This window comes from Silurus meridionalis, chromosome 8 (assembly GCF_014805685.1).
Source record: "Silurus meridionalis isolate SWU-2019-XX chromosome 8, ASM1480568v1, whole genome shotgun sequence".
NCBI lineage: Eukaryota > Metazoa > Chordata > Actinopteri > Siluriformes > Siluridae > Silurus > Silurus meridionalis.
The window spans coordinates 6863532-6886645 of NC_060891.1; the positions used below are offsets into that span (position 1 = coordinate 6863532).

Genomic DNA, 23114 nt, shown 5'->3' on the forward strand with positions numbered 1-23114 from the left:
TTGCGGATGCAGCATGAGGTGTAAATATCCGTGATAGAGGGGAGAAAGACTCTGATGATCTTCTCAGCTGTCCTCACTATTTTCCTCAGCCTTCTCAGGAAGTAGAGACGCTGCTGGGCTTTCGTGGTGATGGAGCTGGTTTCGAGTGACCAGGTGAGGCTATCTGCCAAATGAACACCAAGGAATTTTGGTGCTCTTGATGATCTCCACAGAGGATCCATCGATGATCAGTGGAGAATGGTCAGTCTGTGCTCTCCTTAAGTCAACAACCATCTCTTTAGTTTTGTCAACGTTCAGAGACAGGTTGTTGGCTCCACACCAGGCTGTTAAATGGTGCACCTCCTCTCTGTAAGCTGACTCATCGTTGTTGCTGATGAGACCCACCACGGTCGTGTCATTGGCGAACTTGATAATGTGATTCGAGCTGTGCATTGCTACACAGTCGTAAGTCAGCAGATTGAACAGCAGTGAGCTGAGTGGACACAGCCCTGAGGTGCCCCAGTGCTCATTGTGGTGGTGCTGGAGATGCTGGGGATGCTGAGGTCTCCCAGTCAGGAAGTCCAGGATCAAGTTACAGATGGAGGTCTTAAGGCCCTGTAGGCTCAGCTTCTCAATCAGGTGAGGGATGATCGTGTTGAATGCCGAGCTAAAATCTATGAACAGCGCCCGTACATAAGAGTCCTTGTTGTCCAGGTGGGTGAGGGCCAGATGAAGGGTCGTAGAGATGGCATTATCCCTGGGGAGGATGGACGATACGCAAACTGCATGGGGTCCAGTGCGGGTGGAAGCTGGGTCTTGATGTGCCTCATGACCGGCCTCTCTAAGCACTTCATTACGATGGGTGTGAGCGGGACGGGATTGAGGCAGGAGACAGTAGACGTCGTCTTGAGGCACGTAGGAACAATGGCGCTGCTCAGGGAGATGAATACATCCGCTAGCTGTTGTGCACATTCCCTGAGCAGTCTGCCAGGAATGTTGTCTGGTGGGTTAACTCTGCATAGAGTTTTCCTCACTTCAGCTGTGGTTAGACAGAGCACCTGGTCACTTGCAGGAGGGGTGGTCTTCCTCGCCACCATGTTGTTCTGCACCTCAACTTGGGCGTAGAAGTCGTTCAGCACATCTGGGAGGGAGGCGTCACGGTCACAAGCAGGTGATGGTCTTGTAGTACTATTCCCCAAAACAAATTTAATACGTTTAAAACATATTTAAACATTTAATTACATAATAATCATAGTTATAATTTTTCAATACAGTAGTATATTTGGTTATGCATATATTTGTGATCAACATTTATATATATACAGTGGAACCTCAGAGCTCGCGAGGGTTAGGGACCAAGACCGGTCGCGAGTTCCGAATTTTCGCGACCTTTTGATATGCCCCTTCCAACCCAGTAAAAACCCAAAGAACACTATACGAAATCGATTTAAATGAGTAAATAACACTATTTCACTATTTACATAATAAAAATAGTTTTAAAGCATTTTTTAGACAATTTTAATGAGATAAACCTTGATTAGAAATGTTAAAACTATCGTTTTGAGCGGCTCGTGGTTGCTCACGAACCGATCTGAATGAGAGTCGCCGGTCGGAATGAAAGTCGTGAGCATGCGAGGTCGCGAGCGCTGAGACCGCGACCTCCGAGGTTCCACTGTATATATATATATATATATATATATATATATATATATATATATATATATATATATATATATATATATTTTTTTTTTTTACATACTAACATCTGATGCTCATTTAAACAGTATAATATTAAGTTTGTGAGTGATGTGACACATTGTTAAGAAATACAAGAAACATAATTGGACATATTTAGTATTAAAATTTTCCACAAGACAGTAATTCTTCTTAAGAGCATTAGACAGTTTAGCAGGTCAGGATAAACATGGGACACATATACCGCACAAACATCACAAAACATAAATCATTCAGGTGACAACACCCAGCATTAAAATTAAGCTTACCTAACGTAATCCAACCTTTGTGCTGGATCATTTAGGTATATTTAGTTTATTTTATCTTATGGAATGTATGTAAAGAATAATTCACTGGGTATCATTATGGGTTTTGGCTAACTTTTCTTTATATATTTTCTGCCGTGCTAGTACTGTGTGTTTAGTTATTGATTTAAAGAAAACACATAAAATGTGTATAATAAATATTATAATAAAATGTTATTAGCAAGTGATGCAAACTACTTGCTTATTTTATTTATTACGCTTATTTTGTTTGTATGCTTTTAAATAACTGTAGAACTCTAAATTATATATATGTGGGTCTATAAAAACCCACAACCTCATCCAGTCCAACCACTATTGAAGCTGAATGGGTGGAGGCTAAATAACTTACAAGTGAAAGCAAATGGCGCTGTACAGGACAATCTATTGGAGAAGACACATATTATACTGGTTGTCTATGGTCTGTGAGGTGCTTACTGCTAAGAACAGATTAGATGAGTGCAACAAAAAATAAATATTCATTTTATATTGTTGGAGAAAGAAGTAGGGGTAGGGGTTTGTAATCCTATAAACCATGCTGACAATAAAACAACACTGATAAATCTATTATGACATCTGTCTCATTGTCTGAAATATTCTGTATCCATTTTCCAACAACAAATATTCTTTAGTTTACTCTAGATAGATCAAAACAGATATAAGCACAGACATTATAGTATATGCTTATTCTAACTGCTGGTAACACCCTAACACTTTAATATGAATATAATCTGATGGCTATATTATGCTGCCTAAATTATGCAATTGCCCAGTCTTGTCCAAGATGACACAGATAGGCCTGCAGTCTTTAAATGTGTGATGTGTTGCAGTATTACATGAGCAAGGCTGAAGTCCAATGCTGATAGGCCCAGGGTGTGTGATGGGTGACAGAGCTATTGTGGACTCTGAGATTCAGACTGGGACTTTATCTTTTCAGTAATTTTCCTTAGGGTGTGTGTTGTTAGTAGTGTGGTGGTGTGTAGCAAACCTGATAAACTGTGAAGGTAAGCACCATGGATTCTTTTTCTAAAAATACCCTTGTACCCCTAATTACAAATGACAATGTATAATTTTCTATAAATTAATATTACCTTAAATATAAAGTATTAGTGGCATATGCCTCACTTAAAGTGCATTACAAGCTGACAATAAAATCTAGTAAATTAAAAAATAAATTTAAATAGACTTCTATGTTATGGTTTTTAATTTGTTTTATATTCTCATACTACTGAAGGATGACACTTTTTGAAGGCAAGGTGGTGGCTTTCTTCAGCATTGCCATTTCAGCTGGAGTACTAGCTGCAGCACACAAAGCTAAAAACATCCATCTTCTTTCTCTAGAAGAACAAAAATTCATTCAAAACGATGGACAAAAAGGTACAAATCTTAAGTTCTGTGGGTATCAACATTTACTTGTTGAAATTATTACACTTTTACTTATCTTTAAGGAAACTGTAAAAAATGACAAATGTCAATTTATTTTGTCTGTATATTATTCTATAATCCAAACAGAGGAGAGCTTTGGTTCAAATGGAAGCTCAAACTGTCACAAGTATCTTTCCCAGCTAAAAAAAAGTACCACAACAAATTAGGTAATTTAATTCTATGAAGATTTACTCTAGCCAAACAAATATATAAATGTACAGATGTTATTTTCATTCTGGTGATTTCTTTTCTTTTTTTTTAAATAGTCTGCTTTCTGGAACTAACAAACATTAGTGAGAAATATTCTATTTTTGTTGTATAGCCTTGTATGCCTTGACATAACACTAGTGACATATTTTTAATAATCTCTTGATTAAATATGCAGTTAAGATACAAACCCTTTTTCAGAAGCTTGAATTTCATGTATATGCAAATTCTCTGTGTGTCTGTGTGTGTGTCTCTCTCTCTCTCTCTCACTCGCCTGCTTTCTCGCATGCTCATTCTTAAGTTTTGGTTAAGGTATACTACTGTTTTGTTTTAGTGGTACAAACATGGCCTAATCCAGCCTTGATCTCTTAATACATTTACATTTACATTTGCGGCATTTAGCAGATGCCCTTATCCAGAGCGACGTACAAAAGTGCTTTGAGTCTCTAGTAATGAATAAATCTACACTGGTACGCAAGATTACAAACTTAATATAAATATAACGCTTGAATTCTACAAGCTTGGAAGTGCTAATTTAAGTATTTCAGGAAGAGGTAGGTCTTTAGTCGTCGCTTGAAGATAGTCAGGGACTCTGCTGTACGGACATCTAGGGGAAGTTCATTCCACCACCTCGGTGCCAGAACGGAGAAGAGCCTTGAAGTGTACCTACCTCTCATTCTGAGAGAAGGAGGTACCAGTCGAGCAGTACTGGAGGATCTCAGACAGCGTGGTGCAGTGCGAGATGTGATAAGGTCACTGAGGTAAGATGGTGCTGGTCCATTTTTGGCCTTGTAGGCAAGCATCAGTGTTTTGAATCTGATACGTGCAGCTACTGGAAGCCAGTGAAGGGAGCGCAGCAGTGGGGTGGTGTGGGGGAACTCGGGCTGATTGAACACAAGTTGTGCAGCTGCGTTTTGGATCATTTGCAGTGGACGAATAGCATTCAGGGGAAGCTGTGGTATCTAATGGAGGGAAAGAAAAGATTAGTTGAGTGTCATCTGCATAACAGTGATAAGAAAACCCATGTGAGGATATGACTTCACCAATGGAGTGGGTATAGAGGGAGAAAAGGAGGGGACCAAGTACTGAGCCTTGTGGGACACCAGTGGTGAGTCTGCACGGGGCAGATGTGGATCCCATCCATGTTACCTGGTATGAGCGACCTTCCAGGTAGGAAGCAAACCATTCGCATGCTGTTCCGTGGATACCGAGGCTCTTGAGGGTTGACAAAAGAGTCTTGTGGTTGACTGTGTCAGATGCTGCTAAAAGGTCCAGGAAGATAAGTACAGATGACAGCTTGGCTGACCAAGCAGCATGCAGTTTCTCAGAAACAGCCAAAAGGGCCGTCTCTGTGGAATGTGCCGCTTTGAACCCAGACTGGTTCAGATTATGGAGGTTGTTCTGTGAGAGATAAACAGACAGTTGGTTAAAAAACAGTGCATTCCAGAGATTTAATACCTCTATACATTTAGCAGGTTTAGAAACATCCATATCCAAAACACTACAACCCAATATTCAAAACAACCAAGTCATGAATTGTTTGATAAATTTAACAGAATTTTTTTTTTTATTATGATCTTCATATTTTTGTATTAGGGTTACCACGGGACTGTCATGAGCTGTGGGAAAGTTCTGGCGGTAAGGCACGGGATGGTGCCTACATGATCAAGCCAAGAGAGTTACCTATTGTAGCCTTCTGTGCGATGCAGGAAGGTGGCTGGACTGTTATCCAGCACATCACAGTCAACAGCAGTGTGGACTTTGACCGCTCCTGGGAGGAGTACAAGTTGGGCTTTGGAACTTTGACTGGCAACCATTGGCTGGGCAATGAATTCATCCACCAACTCACCAGTGGGCCTATCCGCTACAAGCTGGGCATCAAGTTGGTGGACAAAGATGCCGTAACCAAAACAGGAGAATATGACCCAGCACTAGTGGAAGGAGAAGATGCACAGTACAAGTTGCGTCTGGGCTTGTACCATGGCACTGCTGTGGATGCTCTCACTTTAGATCCAGAGAACTACCTTCATGATAACCAGAAGTTTACCACTAAGGACCGTGACAATGATAACTATTTCCAGAACTGTGCAATGCTAGAGTTCCATGGAATTGCAGGTGGGGGCTGGTGGTATGATGCTTGTGCAGGTGCCAACCTCAACCGCCGCAACGTCATCTATTGGCAAAATGATTGCAACAAGGAGCACCTGTGCAAATATGCCTGGATGATGGTAAAGCCTTCAGATTTAGTGAAAGTTTTGCATCCAGCAGATTGCAAAAGGGATGAGCTTTGAGCTATTGCTGCATAGTATTAGCAAAGCATACTGTAGCAGTATGTGTAGGATGGCTAAACTGCAAAAAAAAAAAAAAAAAAATTCATAAAATGTTTTCTCTTTGACCATTTGATCAAGCAAATAACACTCATCCCTCACACAATGATCAATTGTCTCCTGATCGTTTGTTTAAAAAAATAGCTTTTAGACTGCAGGAGAGTAGATCTTCAGGAAAGTCATGATTAGTTGACTCAATCATCTGATAAAACTGACGACTGGTTTTAGGAAAACATAATTAGATTAACTGTGAGTTTTTTTTATATAAAGATTTCATTCACTGTAACTGAATAGGGAGTAACACATTTTTCTATATATCATAAATACAAAGAGGATTACAAAATAATACAAATAATACAAATAATAATAATAATAATAATAATAATAATAAAAAAAATAATAATACAGCTAAGTGATAGTTTATTACCTATACTTTTAATAATATTTAATGCAATATTCTAATATCAGTGTTTAACACATACTGTGTCACTGAATATCCTTAAAAATTAAAAAGTGCCTCTTATGGATTAACAAATCAGAGAGAGGAATTACAAAAACAACTTGTTATGCACCATGTCTGTTTAAATATGAAAATCTTAAAATAGAACAGAAAATGTTTTATTATTAATTGTTTGTTTGTTTTACACAATGTTTTGGCCATTTTATTTGTCTTTTAAAACTTTCTTTGTGCTCATGTTCTTTTTTGTAAATGGGAAAAAACATTTGAAGTATGTGTAACTGGGTCATGTTATACACCTGAATGTTAATAGCTAGAACAGGGCTATATACCTTTAAGGTAATAAAAACTACACTGACATCATTTTGTAGGACTCGCATTGAATTATGGGTAACATGAAAGGAAAGACCGGGAAAGTTACAGAACAAGATGGCTATGTCTTGAAAATAAACAGGTTAGAAATTTAATCTAATAACTTTGTTAGTTCATAAATAAGCATAAAGAACTGTCAGGTTTCTTTAAAGAGTCTTTAGCAGAGATAGATGAACTTGTATGAATAATTTCAGAGAATGATGGAGTTGGATTGGCAAATTTCAATTGAGATCGCTATTGTAATCACATTGCAATCAGCATGATTAGAAATGATTAAAATATTTATTAAATGCAATGTTTTTGTTTTGCATGATGTAAATGTTATAGACATTACAAGTGGTAATAATTAAGCAAATGTGCAATGTTTTAATGAGCTGCTTTGTGCTATCCAGTTATGTGCATAAAATCCTGGTGAGGAAGTTACACGTGTGTGGACATTAGCACGTGCAGGAGAAGTGAGTGATTTAATGATTTCTTTTGTTTATGTGATTTAGAATATATATGGATTTGTCAGATGTGTGTGGTGTATTGATGAATGTTTTTCTTTTTTTCTTTTGTCAGTTTTACCACTACTGTGTTGTAGTTTTACTGTATGCCATTTATTTTCGTATGGTTTAGTTTACCGTGTGTAGAGTAGGGCATTATGCACCTTTTTGCACTACAGTTTATACAGTTTATACCATTTTCCATATTGTTTGGATTGGGGCAATATTTTGCATTGCATCAGCTTGCATTGTACTGATTTTAGTCATCTGCTGGAGAGCAGATGTTGCCAATTTTTGTTTTATTTTTTATTTCTTTGTTTTCTCCCAAAATCCAAAATCCCATGTTAGGATCTATCAGATAAATAAAACCCGAAAAAGTCTTTTTGTTGGTTTTGTGCATATAATTTCTCTAGCCGCCAACATATGTACAAAAACATTTGATGTATGTACAATCTTGTTCAAGTATATTTTGAAATATTCAGATTAAAGTGTATTTTCCAAAACAGCAAATCTTTTATGATTATATTAAACCTACATATAAGAATGGCAATTTTAGATATTTATCAGATTTTACATTTGTTAATATCACATATTTACCTTGTGTGAAGCAATCAACAAATAAGTCATTTTAGATGCTGTGGTAAAAAAAATAAAAATAATAATCCATAAAAACAACATTGAAAGTTGCACAGCTGTACGTTCTTTTAGGTTTTAATGGTTGATGGGTGTTTTGTTTCAAATTCATATCACACCAACAATGGTCTCTTTCACAGCATTCCAGCAGGTCTACAGGTCTACAATATTGTACCAGACATCCTTTGACAGCTCTTTGGTCTTGCCCATGGTGGTGGAAAGGTTTGAATAGAAAAGGTTGATTCTGACAGGTGTCTTTTACATACATAAGGAAATGATATTAGGTGTACATTCTTAAAGATACAGAGACTAATTTGGGTCTGTGGGAGTCAGAATTCTTGCTGATTTGGTATGGGATAAATACTTATTTCACTCGATTAAATACAAATTTATTTATTTATAACTTTTCTTAAATTATTGAATTTTTTTTATATTCTGTCTCTTTCTGTGAAAATAAACCTACCATAAACATTCTAGACTGTTAATTTAAGTAGTAATTTTACAAAATCAGCAAGGGATCAAATAATTATTTCCTCCACTGTAAGTGGACTAACAAATTACATTTACTTACATTTACTCCACCACTGCACACCTTATAGGATCTGTTCTGTATAATATTTTATATAGATTTTTTTAAGCATGGTTGCCAACTTGCCATCTGTAAAATACAAAACAAATGTTCTCTTAACATATCTAAACAAGGTCCACATGCATTAAGTTACATTTTAACAAGTTAACATTTTTAATGTGTTATTAAAATATGCAGGTATAACTAGTAATGTAGAGCCTAGTAATGTGTAATCTAGTAACACAACTTCTACAGGGTGAACTTAAAAGCATAAACCTCCTGGCCTCTTTCAACACATGAATAACAGCTGTCACTTTCTGACACCATTTAGCTTCTCACAGATTATCAGATAGCTGTTAAAAAAAAAAGAGCTATCTTAGTTGAAAGTTAATTTTATTAACTTTTCAATCTGTACAGGTGGTTGCAATGTTAGGCCCTCTGCTTTTCTCTTTATATATGCTGCCTCTTGGTGAAATTATTCATAAACATAGGATTCGCTTTCATTGCTATGCTGATGACACAGCTGTATATTTCAGCAAAGCCAGATGAGAGAGATCAGCTTAACAATGTTGAGAAGTGTGTAAAGGACATTAGACAGTGGATGCTTGATAACTTTCTTCTGCTCAACTTAGATAAGACGGAAGTACTTTTACTAGGACCACATGCAGCTAGAAGTAAACATTCCGATTACGTAGCATCTCTGGATGGTGTTTCTGTTTCAGCATGTACGGCTGTCAAAGACCTTGGTGTGATTATTGACCCTAGTCTTTCCTTTGAGTCTCACGTGAATAATATCACCAGGATCGCCTTCTTTCACCTTAGAAATATTGCTAAAATTAGAAATATGATGTCTTTACAGGATTCATGCTTTTGTTACTTCTAGATTAGACTACTGTAATGCTTTACTGTCTGGGTGTGCAAATAAGTGCATAAATAAGCTTCAGTTACTTCAGAATGCAGCAGCAAGGGTCCTCACTAGATCTAGAAAATATGACCACATCAGCCCTGTTTTAATCAGTCTACACTGGCTCCCAATTAAATCTCGCATTGATTATAAAATACTACTTCTGACGTATAAAGCACTTAACGGTCTCGCACCGCAGTATCTGAGTGAACTTCTGTACCAGTATGATCCTCCACGCCTACTTAGATCAAAAGGTGCTGGCTATCTGTTGGTTCCTCAAATAATGAAGACTACAGCAGGGGGCAGATCTTTCTCTTATAAAGCCCCACAGTTATGGAACAGCCTTCCAACCAGTGTTCGGGACTCAGACACAGTCTCAGTGTTCAAGTCGAGGTTGAAAACGTATTTTTTAGTCAAGCCTTTGATCAGTAGATTTTTTTCTTAGGTAAAGGCTCAGATCTGGAGGGATCATGGATATAGAGTGTTTGGTGAACTGGTATATTTGTATGCTGTCGTCCCCTCACATTCACACGTTCACTCAGGTTTGTTGACGGTGGTGTGGTGGGTCGTCTCTTATCCCAGAGATCCCTCATGTCTGTGTTACCTTCTGGTTCTCCCTTTTAGTTATGCTGCCATAGCGAGTCTTGCCGGAGTCCAAACTGCACAGTGACATTAACTTTCATACAACAATAAGGACACTTAATAATCCATATCCTTCTCTTCCTGTCACCCTCTTCTCTCTCTCTCTCTCTCTCTCTCTCTCTCGGTCGAGTTAAACATGCTCCTGAGGCTCCAGTGACCACTGTTCCAGCCCCTCTCCCCTCCGTGGATCTTCCCACTTCTTCCAGGCCTGCCTCTGGATAGTGTTCTCTTCGACTGAAGGCCACTCTGTGCAGCTTGGGACGGTTTCTCATCAACGCCTTGGGTGGTTCCATGAAATTCCGGAGTAAGAACGGGAGCTTTGAGGATGGATTGGACTGTAGTTAATGTCAACAGTCTGCTACACTGACTCAGGATACAGTTCGCTTCTGATCATCATCACTGTACCCCGCAACATTGTATATCTGCTTCAAATGGACATTCGGTGCAACCCAGATGAGGATGGGTTCCCTCTTGAGTCTGGTTCCTCTCAAGGTTTCTTCCTTATGCCATCTCGGGGAGTTTTTCCTTGCCACAGTTGCTCATCAGGGACAAACTTACTTACAAAGAACATATTTACTTTTAATCACCACATTATCTGTGTAAAGCTGCTTTGAGACAATGTTCATTGTTAAAAGTGCTATACAAATAAAAATTTATTGAATTAAATTGAATTGAATTAAGTCAACATGGAGTGATCAAAAGAAAGTGTAACCAATTCATGTGCTACAACTACAACTGACTATTGACTAAATGCAAGGTTTTCTTTTTTTCTCAGTAATAGCTACTGTCTCATACTATCATAGAATTGTCTATCATACTTTTTCATGTTTTTTTTACATCTGGCTTTATTGTGAGCTTTGTGTTTTCAACAGTAGTATAGACTATTGGACTCTTCTCAAGGTGCTCAGCATGGACTTTAATACCTGCTTAAATACAATGCTGATATTTATCTTATTTCAATGGCCAGAGTGTTGCTTTGACAAAACAATAGTTCCAAAACCCATCAGTAGACAGCATTCTTTATGCTCTAGTATTCTGGTTCATGCAGGTGCAATTCTCTGCTTTGTTCCAGATAAGAGGAAGCAAGTAACGTCAAAAGTTTTAAATCAAAACGATGAATAGACGCATTTAAATATACAACTCGCATAGTGTAAATTTTGATAGATGACCGGAAACAAGGCAAGTAATGTAGTTCACACATTACGTTAGCCAGTGCTGGACTGTGCATTTGGTGCACCTGGGCATTCAGTGGTGATTTACCTGACTTAATCCTCCTCTTAATACTACCACTATTACGTGGCTATTATAGAAACAATCAATACTATGTGAGCACCAGTTGGTATAATGATAATTGCACTAGAGTGCTGGACATTGTTCCCAAAATATTTTTTTCATAGTTTTTAAGACAGAAAACTTAATTCATTTCGAATGATGCAGACACTGCAATTCTGGCTAAAAGTGTTTAAAGTTAATTGTGAAATGGAAGCTAAGAGAAGCTAATTTCTGAAGCTAAGAAATAACTAACCCCTTTTTTTCCTGAGTAATGGATGATGTAGACAGTGATTAAGCTGACCTCATTGGTTCTGTGTTGCCAAATTCAAGTTCAAAAGACGGTGTTGGAGACTCTCCAGCCCTTAGGTGTGGAAAGCCTGGAAGATATAAAATATGTCCAGGAGCCAGATCTTGTTAATACCCTGAGGCCAATTGATTGCACAGATTAAAGCTTTATGTAAATATACTTAATTGTAAGTAAATGTATGTTAACATTAAAATATTATATCCTTACAACATAATAAATCAATTGTATTATTTTAGCTTTTGACTGATAGCAAGCATACTTTTTATTATGTCTCTTTTATCCAGCTGAGAAAGATGCCAGTGAGATTCCTGATCTGCCTACCAGAGCTCAGCTGAATCTAATACCATGCAGAAAGCGTTTGTTTTTTTGTTTTTTTTTATTATTCCTTTTATGAAGAATTACACAATAGAGATTTATGCTCTATTATCAATGTAATCAATGTTACTCATGTTTAATCCAAGGCTTTTGAACAAATGGATTGTATCACTTAGATTACACTCATGCCATACTAAATGGCATGCAAGACAAATATTGTGGTCTTTTAATAGTCATGATGTTGGCATTCTTGTAAGTAAATGTTTAAGTTTTTTTCCTTATTTTTTTGTGCACTGTAGGGAGTTGGAAGTGTTTCTAGAAAATGTGTTTCCTGCAAAAAAAATGTGTACGTATATATGCAACCCATAGATAGATCATATAGATAAATTTAATCCCAAGGTTCTTATTACAAACATTGTGAACTTTGAATGGAGAGTAGAATAGAAAGCTTCTGTGACCGGTTATGTCGGTTTGCTGAACGATCACGCTTTTTAATGCTCTTTGTTGATTCCCATAATTACCAAGCCTGATAACCAAAATCCTAAGTAAAGCAAGTATGGCACTGGCTAGACAAACTAAACCCACACACAGCTAGTTAGCACTCATGGAGAGATCACCTAGCATAAGCACAGAAGCTGCTGCCGATACTCCCGCTTCAGTATGTAGCTGACATGGCCACGACGTACCCAACCACGTCAGCAGTTCACATGTGGTAACTGTGGATCCCACTCTCATAATTACACTTATCTGTCGATCAGCTCTGAACAGATCAGAAACATGCACCTATCAGTCTACTTCTACTATTATCCATGATGCGACATCAGGATTGTTGACATTCAAATCATGTTTAGTGACTCTAAATGATGTGTGTATTTCATTGCTGCTAGACACAGGGGCTAGTGTATCCATACGGAATGCCAACACTTACAGAGAATATTTTAATTTGTTTTACTGTAATCCCTGACAAGTACCCACTGCCGACTTCAGAGGAACTCACAGCCCAATTGTATGGATCTACTGTGTTCTCCAAGTTGGAATTTAAAGAGGGGTATATATTGTGCCCTTTCACACAACCTTCAGGAGCCTGACAGCTTTTGTGATGCACATGGGAGTCTTTTGCTATACCAGGATGCCGTTTGGCCTTAGCTTCACCCCTTCCTGTTTTCAGAAAATAATGACGTCTGTGCTAGCTGGCATACAAGGCATGGTTATTTATCTTAACAATGTGGTTGTACAAAGGGCGACCAAAGGAGATTCACGATGAGCGCCTAAGCAAGGTAATCGATGCACTAGCCAAACAGCACTTGACCCTCAACAGCGACAAAAGACTTTTGGCTGTGCCTTCCATTTGTGACTTTGTGGGATTCAAACTTTTGGCACTTCATTCCAATGTAGAGGCTACCCAGTCCATTACTGAGCCTACTTCGCTAGCATTTGTGGCTTCCTTTTTAGACATGTTGGGTTATTATTCAAAGTTTCTCCCTCAGTATTTAGCCATCACAGCACCCCTGCGGCAACTATTATGGAAAGATGAACCCTGGGTGTGGACACTGGTCACCTCAATGCGTCCGTAATGGGGGAACAAGTTGCCTGGGTCAAGGAACTAGTTGCCTGGGTCAAGGACAAGCTGTACTGTTGGAACGATGTTGGTGTAGATTGTGGGCTTTGCACTGTGGTCCCAGAATCCCTTCTGCTAGCAGTGGTGTACAAGAGCCACCTGGGCATGGGGTGGCCGGGCATAGATTGGAAAATTGAAAAACCAGTCAAGGACTGCTCTTCTTGCCATCTGAGTGGTATGACAGGCCAAACACCACCTCCACCCCTCCAACTCTGGCAACACCTGCAGTTGGGTGTTTGTGAGGAGATTCATGGGGTTCCCCAAAGCCAGCACTACTTGGTAGTGGTCTATGACTTGCATTTCAAATGGCCTGAACTGATCTCTACCGGTTCTGTCCCCTCTCACGTCATGGTGGCCGACAGGGTACCAGTAAAAATTGAGCCACTGTTGGCCGAAGGAGGAGAAGGAGAGGAGGAAGAAGTCTACAGAGACAGCAGGAAAAGGAGAAGTGTAGGAGAGTAGAGGTTCGGGTTGGTACTTTAAATGTTGGTACTATGACTGGTAAAGGAAAAGAGATAGCTGATATGATGGAAAGGAGAAAGGTAGATATGATGTGTGTTCAGGAGACCAAGTGGAAAGGGAGTAAGGCCAGGAACATTGGAGGTGGGTTTAAACTGTTCTATCATTTTGTGGGTGGAAAGAGAAATGGTGTAGGGGTGATTCTGAAGCAAGAGTAAAGTGTAGTGGAGGTGAAGAGAGTTTCTGATAGGGTGATGAACATGAAGCTGGAAGTTGAAGGGATGATGATAAATGTCATCAGTGCCTATGCTCCACATGTCGGCTGTGAGATGGAGGAGAAGGAAAGATTCTGGGTGAATGAGATGAAGTGGTAGATGATGTACCTAGGAAAGATCGATTGGTGATTGGGGCAGACTTTAATGGGCATGTAGGTGAAGGGAACAGAGGTGATGGGTAGGTATGGCCTTAAGGAGAGGAATGTGGAAGGGCAGATGGTGGTGGATTTTGCTAAAAGGATGGAAATAGCAGTGGTGAATACGTATTTTAGGAAGAAGGATGATCATAGGGTGACCTATAAGAGTGGAAGAAGGTGCACACAGGTGGACTATGTTCTATGCAGGAGATGCAACCTGAAGGAGATTGGAGACTGTAAGGTGTTGGCGGGGGATAGTGTAGCTAGACAGCTTCCGATGTTGGTTTGTAGGATGGTTTTGGAGGCGAAGAAGAAGAGGTGGAGAGTGAAGATTAAAAGAAGAATAAGATGGTGGAAGCTGCAGGAGGAAGAGTGTAGTGTGAGGTTCAGGGAAGAGGTCAGACAGGGGTTCGGTGGTGGTAAAGAGGTGCAGGATGATTGGGTAACTACTGCAGGAGTGATGAGGGTGGCAGCTAGAAAAGTACTTGGTGTAACATCTGGAAATAAAAAGGAAGACAAAGAGACGGTGGTGGAATAAGGAAGTGCAGGAGAGCATAAGGAGAAAGAGGTTGGCAAAACAGAAGTGGGATCGACAGAGTGATGAGAAAAGTAGGCAGGAGTACAAGTAGATGCGGCAGCAGGTAAAGAGGGATGTGGCGAAAGCCAAGTAAAAGGCATATGAGGAGCTGTATGAGAAGTTGGACACTAAGGGAGGAGAAGGGAGGTCTGTACCGATTGGCCAGACAGAGGGACCAAGCTGGGAAGGATGTACTGCAAGTTAGAGCAATAAAGGATGGAGATGGAAATGTGTTGACTAGTGAGGAGAGTGTGTTGAAAAAGTGGAGGGCGTATTTTGAGCAGCTGATGAATGAGGAAAATCAGAGAAAGTGAAGGTTGGATGATGTGGAGTTAGTGAAGCAAGATGTGAATAGGATTAGTAAGGAGGAAGTGAGAGCAGCGATTAAGAGGATGAAGAGTGGAAAGTCGGTTGGACCAGATGACATACCAATAAAAGCATGGAGATGTTTAGGCGAGATGGCGGTGGAGTTTTTAACCAGATTGTTTAACAACATTCTGGAAGGTGAGAGGATGCCTGAGGAATGGAGAAGGAGTGTGCTGGTACCAATCTTTAAGCATAAGGGAGATGTGCAGAACTGCAGTAACTACAGGGGAAGTTGATCAGTCACACCATGAAGTTATGGGAAAGAGTAGTGGAAGCCAGGCTGAGAGAAGAGGTGACCTTCTGTAAGAAACAGTATGGATTTATGCCGAAGAAGAGCACCACAGATGCCTTATTTGCTTTGAAAATGTTGATGGAGAAGTATAGAGAAGGACAGAAGGGATTGCATTGTGTATTTGTGGATGTAGAGAAGCGTACGACAGAGTGCCAAGAGAGGAGTTGTGGTATTGTATGAGGAAATCTGGTGTGTCAGAGAAGTATGTGAGGGTGGTGCAGGACATGTATGAGGACAGTGTGACGGCAGTGAAGTGTGCAGTAGGAAAGACAGACTGGTTCAGGGTGAAGGTTGGACTGCATCAAGGATCGGCCCTGAGCCCTTTCCTGTTTGCAGTGGTGATGGACAGGTGACAGATGAGGTCAGACAGGAGTCTCCCTGGACTGATGATGATTGCAGATGATATTGTGATTTGTGGTGAGAGTAGTGAGCAGGTTGGGAAGAGCCTGGAGAGGTGGAGATATGCACTGGAGAGAAGGGGAATGAAAGTCAGTAGAAGTAAGACAGAGTACATGTGGAGCTGGAGGTAGCAGAGCTAAAGATGTTACGGTTTTCGTTGGGAGTGACAAGGATGGACAGGATTAGAAATGAGTTTATTAGAGGGACAGCCCATGTAGGATGTTTTGGTGACAAGGTGAGGGAGGCGAGATTGAGATGGTTTGGACATGTGCAGAGAAGGGACATGAGTTATATTTGTAGAAGAATGCTGAGGATGGAGCCACCAGGTAGGAGGAAAAGAGGAAGGCTAAGGAGGAGGTTCATGGATGTGGTGAGGGAAGACATGCAGGTAGTTGCATGCAGCATAGTGTGTTAAGCTCATAAAGGTAACATTTATAAGCTTGTTACTTTTGTCGCTACATGCACATATTACATTTTTATGTTAAGTCATTGTGATTTCACCCCCTTTTACATCGTATCTCTGTTGGTTTCTTTTATTCAGCTTCATCTCGCAGACGTTCTGGGACAGCTCTTAGGAGCATTCTCCGCAGACAGTATCGTCAGTTAGAACTCTTCTCCCTCGCCACTGAGATTTCTCAATTTATTGAACATCTCTCTACCCCAGCTGTTCCAGAGAACCCCTGTCTGCCTCCTCGCATTGTGCAGCATACTTTTACACGTAATATGGGCACACAGACCTCTTGCTGTTTATCATCAGGAGACACAGACCGACAACGAAGACTATGATGACTTCCGTCTACCTGCATCAACTCTACCAACTCCTCCTTATCCTTCATGTTGGTCCCCTACTGATTATTCTCATTCTTCTGCTGTTCTCTCACCTAATCATTATTATCCCCCCATATCTTCCCCTGAGAAAGTAAACGGAGAACTAAGTGCTAAAAGAAACCTTCTTCTTCTGATTATTTTGTGCATGCAACAGCATGTCCTCACGACTGCAAAAGATAATAAATAAATAAAAAAAAACACTGATTCGACATTTGATGACCTAGGATCCACATCTGAAACAGATACTGCACAAGCTAGTGCCATGGCTAACTTCGAGGCTGAAACTCAACCTGATAACAGCGTAATTATCTGTTAGATTTTTATAAATCCCAAACAAAACTTAATTCTTGGAGAGGTTTTCTATGCGATCTACGATGCCCGTTGTGCCTTCACGGAATGGTGCAAATGGTCTTCTTCATTTTAATGCAGGAAACAGACAAGTATATATATCTTCTTCTTCTTCTTTCGGCTGCTCCCATTAGGGGTTGCCACAGCGGATCATCTGTCTCCATACCACCCTGTCCTCTACATCTGCCTCTTTCACACCAACTACCTGAATGTCTTTCCTCACCACATCCATAAACTCCCTCCTTGGCCAACCCAAAAGTTGATTCAATAACCACATCATTGCATGGAAAAAATCATGCTATAATGGTCGGATTGGGCATACTAGATCTTTGGAGAACTTTTATCCATCAGGTCATGATTACACATTTTTTTCAAATTCTCATGATGTATACTCAAGGATAGATTTTTTTATTTTTATTTTAAAGAGAGATCATCATAGAATGCAGAGTTGTGATATTGGATCTACTGACCTGTCTGATCACATATTCACAGTATACCAGGCAGTACACTGTGGAGGCTAAACACAAGTGTATTAAATAACCCACAATTTCAAACCCAAATGAAGGAAGATATAAAAATATTCCTTGAAGAAAATGATAATGGGAAGTCAACTATGCTATACTATGGAACACATTAAAAGCAGTCATTAGGGGAGAATCTTGTCCTTCTGTGCCCATGAAAAAAAAAAAGTAAAAAAACTACAATTAATCAATCTCAGTAATGAACTGAAAGATCTGGAAACTCAACATAAAAAGAAACAAAAAACAACTCTATTTAATAAAATAGACAATTTAAAATATATTATAAATAAATATATTATACTCACAGGAGATTAAAAGAAAGATGGTTTTCACAAAACAGAAATAATATAAAGCAGGCCCTTAATCAACAAAACTTCTGGCTAGGAGATTACAAAAGCAGCAAGCACAGATAACATTATCTTCTTTCAGCTTCTCCCATTAGGAGTCACCACAGAGGATCATCTGTCTCCATACCCCCCCTCTACATCTTCCTCTTTCAACCCAACTACCTGCATGTCTTCCCTCACCACATCCATGAACCTCCTCCTTGGCCTTCCTCTTACTACATCTTCCTATCTGGTGGCTCCATCCTCAGCATTCTTCTACCAATATAATTCATGTCCCTCCTCTGCACATGTCCAAACCATCTCAATCTCGCCTCCCTCACCTTGTCACCAAAACATCCTACATGCCCTGTCCCCCTAATAAACTAATTTCTAATCTTTTCCATCCTCGTCACTCCCAAAGAAAACCTTAGCATCTTCAGCTCTGCTACCTCCAGCTCCACCTCCTGTCTTTTACTCAATGCCACTGTCTCTAATCCATACAACATCGCAGGTCTCACCACGGTCCTATAAACTTTCCCTTTCATTCTTGCAGATACCCTACTATCACAAATCACTCCTGCCACTCTTCTCCACCCACTCCACCCTGCCTGCACTCTTTTCTTTACTTCTCTAACACACTCTCCATTACTTTGCACCGTTGACCCCAGGTACCTGAACTCCTTCACCTTCTCCACTTCTTCTCCCTGCAACCGCATCACTCCACTGCCCTCCCTCTCATTCACACACATGTACTCTGTCTTACTCCTACTGACTTTCATTCCCCTTCTCTCCAGCGCATACCTCCACCTCTCCAGGCTCTTCTCAACCTGCTCCCTACTCTCACCACAAATCAAAATATCATCCGCAAATCATAGTCCAGGGAGACTCCTGTCTGACCTCGTTCGTCAACCTGTCCATCACCACTGCGAACAGGAAAGGGCTCAGGGCTGATCCTTGATGCAGTCCAACCTTCACCCTGAACCAGTCTGTCGTACCTACTGCACACTTCACTGCCGTCACACTGTCCTCATACATGTCCTGCACCACCCTCACATACTTCTCTGGCACACCTGACTTCCTGATACAATACCACAACTTCTCTCTTGGCACTCTGTCGTACGCTTTCTCTAAATCCACAAATACACAATGCAATTCCTTCTGTCCTTCTATATACTTCTCCATCAACATCCTCAAAGCAAATAAGGCATCTGTGGTGCTCTTCCTCGGCATGAAACCATACTGTTGCTCACAGATGGTCACCTCTTCTCTCAGCCTGGCTTCCACTACTCTTTCCCATAACTTCATGGTGTGACTGATCAACTTAATTCCCCTGTAGTTACTGCAGGTCTGCACATCTCCCTTATGCTTGAAGATCGGTACCAGCACACTTCTTCTCCATTCCTCAGGCATCTTTTCACCTTCCAAAATCCTGTTGAACAATCTGGTTAAAAACTCCACTGCCATCTCTCCTAAACATCTCCACGCTTCTACAGGTATGTCATCTGGTCCAACCAACTTTCCACTCTTCATCCTCTTAATCGCTGCTCTCTTTTCCTCCTTACTAATCCTATCTACATCCTGCTTCACCAACTCCACATCATCCAACCTTCTCTCTCTCTGATTTTCCTCATTCATCAGCTGCTCAAAATACTCCCTCCACCTTCTCAACACACTCTCCTCACTAGTCAACACATTTCCCCCTCCATCCTTTATTGCTCTAACTTGCAGTGCATCCTTCCCTGCTCGGTACCTTTGCCTGGCCAATCGGTACAAATCCTTTTCTTCTCCCTTAGTGTCCAACTTCTCATACAGCTCCTCATATGCCTTTTCCTTGGCTTTCGCCACATCCCTTTTTACCTGCTGCTGCATCTCCTTGTACTCCTGCCTACTTTTCTCATCACTCTGTCGATCCTACTTCTGTTTTGCCAACCTCGTTCTCCTTTTGCTCTCCTGCACATCCTCATTCCACCACCACATCTCCTTGTCTTGCTTTCTATTTCCAGATGTCACACCAAGTACTTTTCTAGCTGCCTCGCTCATCACTCCTGCAGTAGTTGCCCAATCATCCAGCACCTCTTCACCACCACCAAGCCCCTGTCTGACCTCTTCCCTGAACCTCACACTACACTCTTCCTCCTTCAGTTTCCACCATCCTATTCTTCTTTCAGTCCTCACTCTCCTCCTTTTCTTCTTTGCCTCCAAAACCAACCTACAGACCACCATCCGATGCTGTCTAGCTACACTGTCCCCTGCCAACACCTTATAGTCTCCAATCTCCTTCAGGTTGCATCTCCTGCATAGCACATAGTCCACCTGTGTGCACCTTCCTCCACTCTTATACGTCACCCTATGATCCTTCTTCTTCTTAAAATACGTGTTCACCACTGCCATTTCCATCCTTTTAGCAAAATCCACCACCATCTGCCCTTCCACATTCCTCTCCTTAAAACCATACCTACCCATCACCTCCTCATCACCTCTGTTCCCTTCACCTACATGCCCATCACCAACCGTTCTTTCCTAGGTACACCATCTACCACTTCATCTAATTCACTCCAGAATCTTTCCTTCTCCTCCATCTCACAGCCAACTTGTGGAGCATAAGCACTGATGACATTTATCATCATCCCTTCAACTTTCACCTTCACGATCATCACCCTATCAGAAACTCTCTTCACCTCCACTACACTCTTACTGTACTCTTCCTTCAGAATCACCCCTACACCATTTCTCTTTCCATCCACACCATGATAAAACAGTTTAAACCCACCTCCAATGTTCCTGGCCTTACTCCCTTTCCACTTGGTCTCCTGAACACACAACATATCTACCTTTCTCCTCTCCATCATATCAGCTACCTCTCCCTTTACCCATCATAGTACCAACATTTAAAGTACCAACCCGAACCTCCACTCTCCTACACTGCTCCTTTTCCTGCCGTCTCTGTAGACGTCTTCCTCCTCTCCTCCTCCTCCTTCAGCCAACAGTAGCCCTATTTCCAGCGGTACCCTGTCGGCTAACGATACCTGTGGCGGTCGTTGTTAACCCGGGCCTTGACCGATCCGGTATGAAATTCTAATTTGTGATCCGCATATTTGATTTGCCACATGTTTTACGCTGGATGCCCTTCCTAACGCAACCCTCCCTATTTACCCGGGCTTGGGCTTGTGCATCCATAATGGCTAAGTTAGACAAGTATATATACACATTGGAAAAAAATTAACAAACCTAAAGGTGTTTCCTGTTTGCGTAAGAAAACATAATAGCTGGAGATATATGAGTTTAGATAAAGACTTCCTGTATACCTTACCTACTCACATCGTCAAGATCCTATAGACACTGATGTGTTTAGAGAACTAGTGTGCGAACCATCTTAATGCTAACAATGGCCACTTTCAAGTCAAGTCAAGTCAAGTTTATTTGTATAGCGCTTTTCACAACAGACATTGTCTCAAAGCAGCTTTACACAAATCAACAGTGATGGTGAATGGTGTGCATTTGTCCCTGATGTGGCAAGGAAAAACTCCCTTAGATGTTATGAGGAAGAAACCTTGAGAGGAACCAGACTCAAAAGGGGAACCCATCCTCATCTGGGTGACATCAAGAGTTTGATCATAAATCTTTCAACAATACAGAACACTGGAGAGTGAGAACTAACATGATTCCTTGAAGAAAATGATAATGGGAAGTCAACTATGCTATACTATGGAACACATTAAAAGCAGTCATTAGGGGAGAATCTTGTCCTTCTGTGCCCATGAAAAAAAAAAATTTAATCAATCTCAGTAATGAACTGAAAGATCTGGAAACTCAACATAAAAAGAAACAAAAACAACTCTATTTAATAAAATAGACAATTTAAAATATATTATAAATAAATATATTATACTCACAGGAGATTAAAAGAAAGATGGTTTTCACAAAACAGAAATAATATAAAGCAGGCCCTTAATCAACAAAACTTCTGGCTAGGAGATTACAAAAGCAGCAATCACAATCCACTATTCACACCTGAACTCCTTCCAGCCAATCACAATCCACTATTCACACCTGAACTCCTTCCAGCCAATCACAATCCACTATTCACACCTGAACTCCTTCCAGCCAATCACAATCCACTATTCACACCTGAACTCCTTCCAGCCAATCACAATCCACTATTCACACCTGAACTCCTTCCAGCCAATCACAATCCACTATTCACACCTGAACTCCTTCCAGCCAATCACAATCCACTATTCACACCTGAACTCCTTCCAGCCAATCACAATCCACTATTCACACCTGAACTCCTTCCAGCCAATCACAATCCACTATTCACACCTGAACTCCTTCCAGCCAATCACAATCCACTATTCACACCTGAACTCCTTCCAGCCAATCACAATCCACTATTCACACCTGAACTCCTTCCAGCCAATCACAATCCACTATTCACACCTGAACTCCTTCCAGCCAATCACAATCCACTATTCACACCTGAACTCCTTCCAGCCAATCACAATCCACTATTCACACCTGAACTCCTTCCAGCCAATCACAATCCACTATTCACACCTGAACTCCTTCCAGCCAATCACAATCCACTATTCACACCTGAACTCCTTCCAGCCAATCACAATCCACTATTCACACCTGAACTCCTTCCAGCCAATCACAATCCACTATTCACACCTGAACTCCTTCCAGCCAATCACAATCCACTATTCACACCTGAACTCCTTCCAGCCAATCACAATCCACTATTCACACCTGAACTCCTTCCAGCCAATCACAATCCACTATTCACACCTGAACTCCTTCCAGCCAATCACAATCCACTATTCACACCTGAACTCCTTCCAGCCAATCACAATCCACTATTCACACCTGAACTCCTTCCAGCCAATCACAATCCACTATTCACACCTGAACTCCTTCCAGCCAATCACAATCCACTATTCACACCTGAACTCCTTCCAGCCAATCACAATCCACTATTCACACCTGAACTCCTTCCAGCCAATCACAATCCACTATTCACACCTGAACTCCTTCCA

General features: G+C 40.7%; 1 protein-coding gene across 2 annotated transcripts; it reads left to right on the forward strand.

The window, feature by feature from the left end:
- Window positions 1–2912: 2912 nt before the first annotated feature.
- On the forward strand, window positions 2913–9033 carry zgc:194887 (uncharacterized protein LOC571819 homolog). 2 transcript variants are annotated; one of them, XR_006926610.1, is made up of 4 exons: window positions 2913–3019; window positions 3250–3392; window positions 5244–6885; window positions 7196–9033. XR_006926610.1 is itself a non-coding variant. In XM_046855108.1 (3 exons), the coding sequence occupies exons 2-3, from the start codon at window positions 3251–3253 to the stop codon at window positions 5936–5938; spliced, it is 837 nt and encodes a 278-aa protein (XP_046711064.1). In that variant the 5' UTR covers window positions 2913–3019; window position 3250; the 3' UTR covers window positions 5939–9033. The 2 variants fall into 2 exon arrangements, 1 of the variants encoding a protein (XP_046711064.1); XM_046855108.1 differs by having other exon boundaries at window positions 5244–9033.
- The last annotated feature ends 14081 nt before the right edge of the window (window positions 9034–23114 follow it).

Bases quoted from the DNA above. Each gene is read 5' to 3' on its own strand.
- zgc:194887 (XM_046855108.1), top strand. From the start codon at position 3,251: ATGACACTTTTTGAAGGCAAGGTGGTGGCTTTCTTCAGCATTGCCATT. The intron at 3,393-5,243 runs GTACAAATCTTA...TTTTTGTATTAG, and splicing joins TCAAAACGATGGACAAAAAG to GGTTACCACGGGACTGTCAT.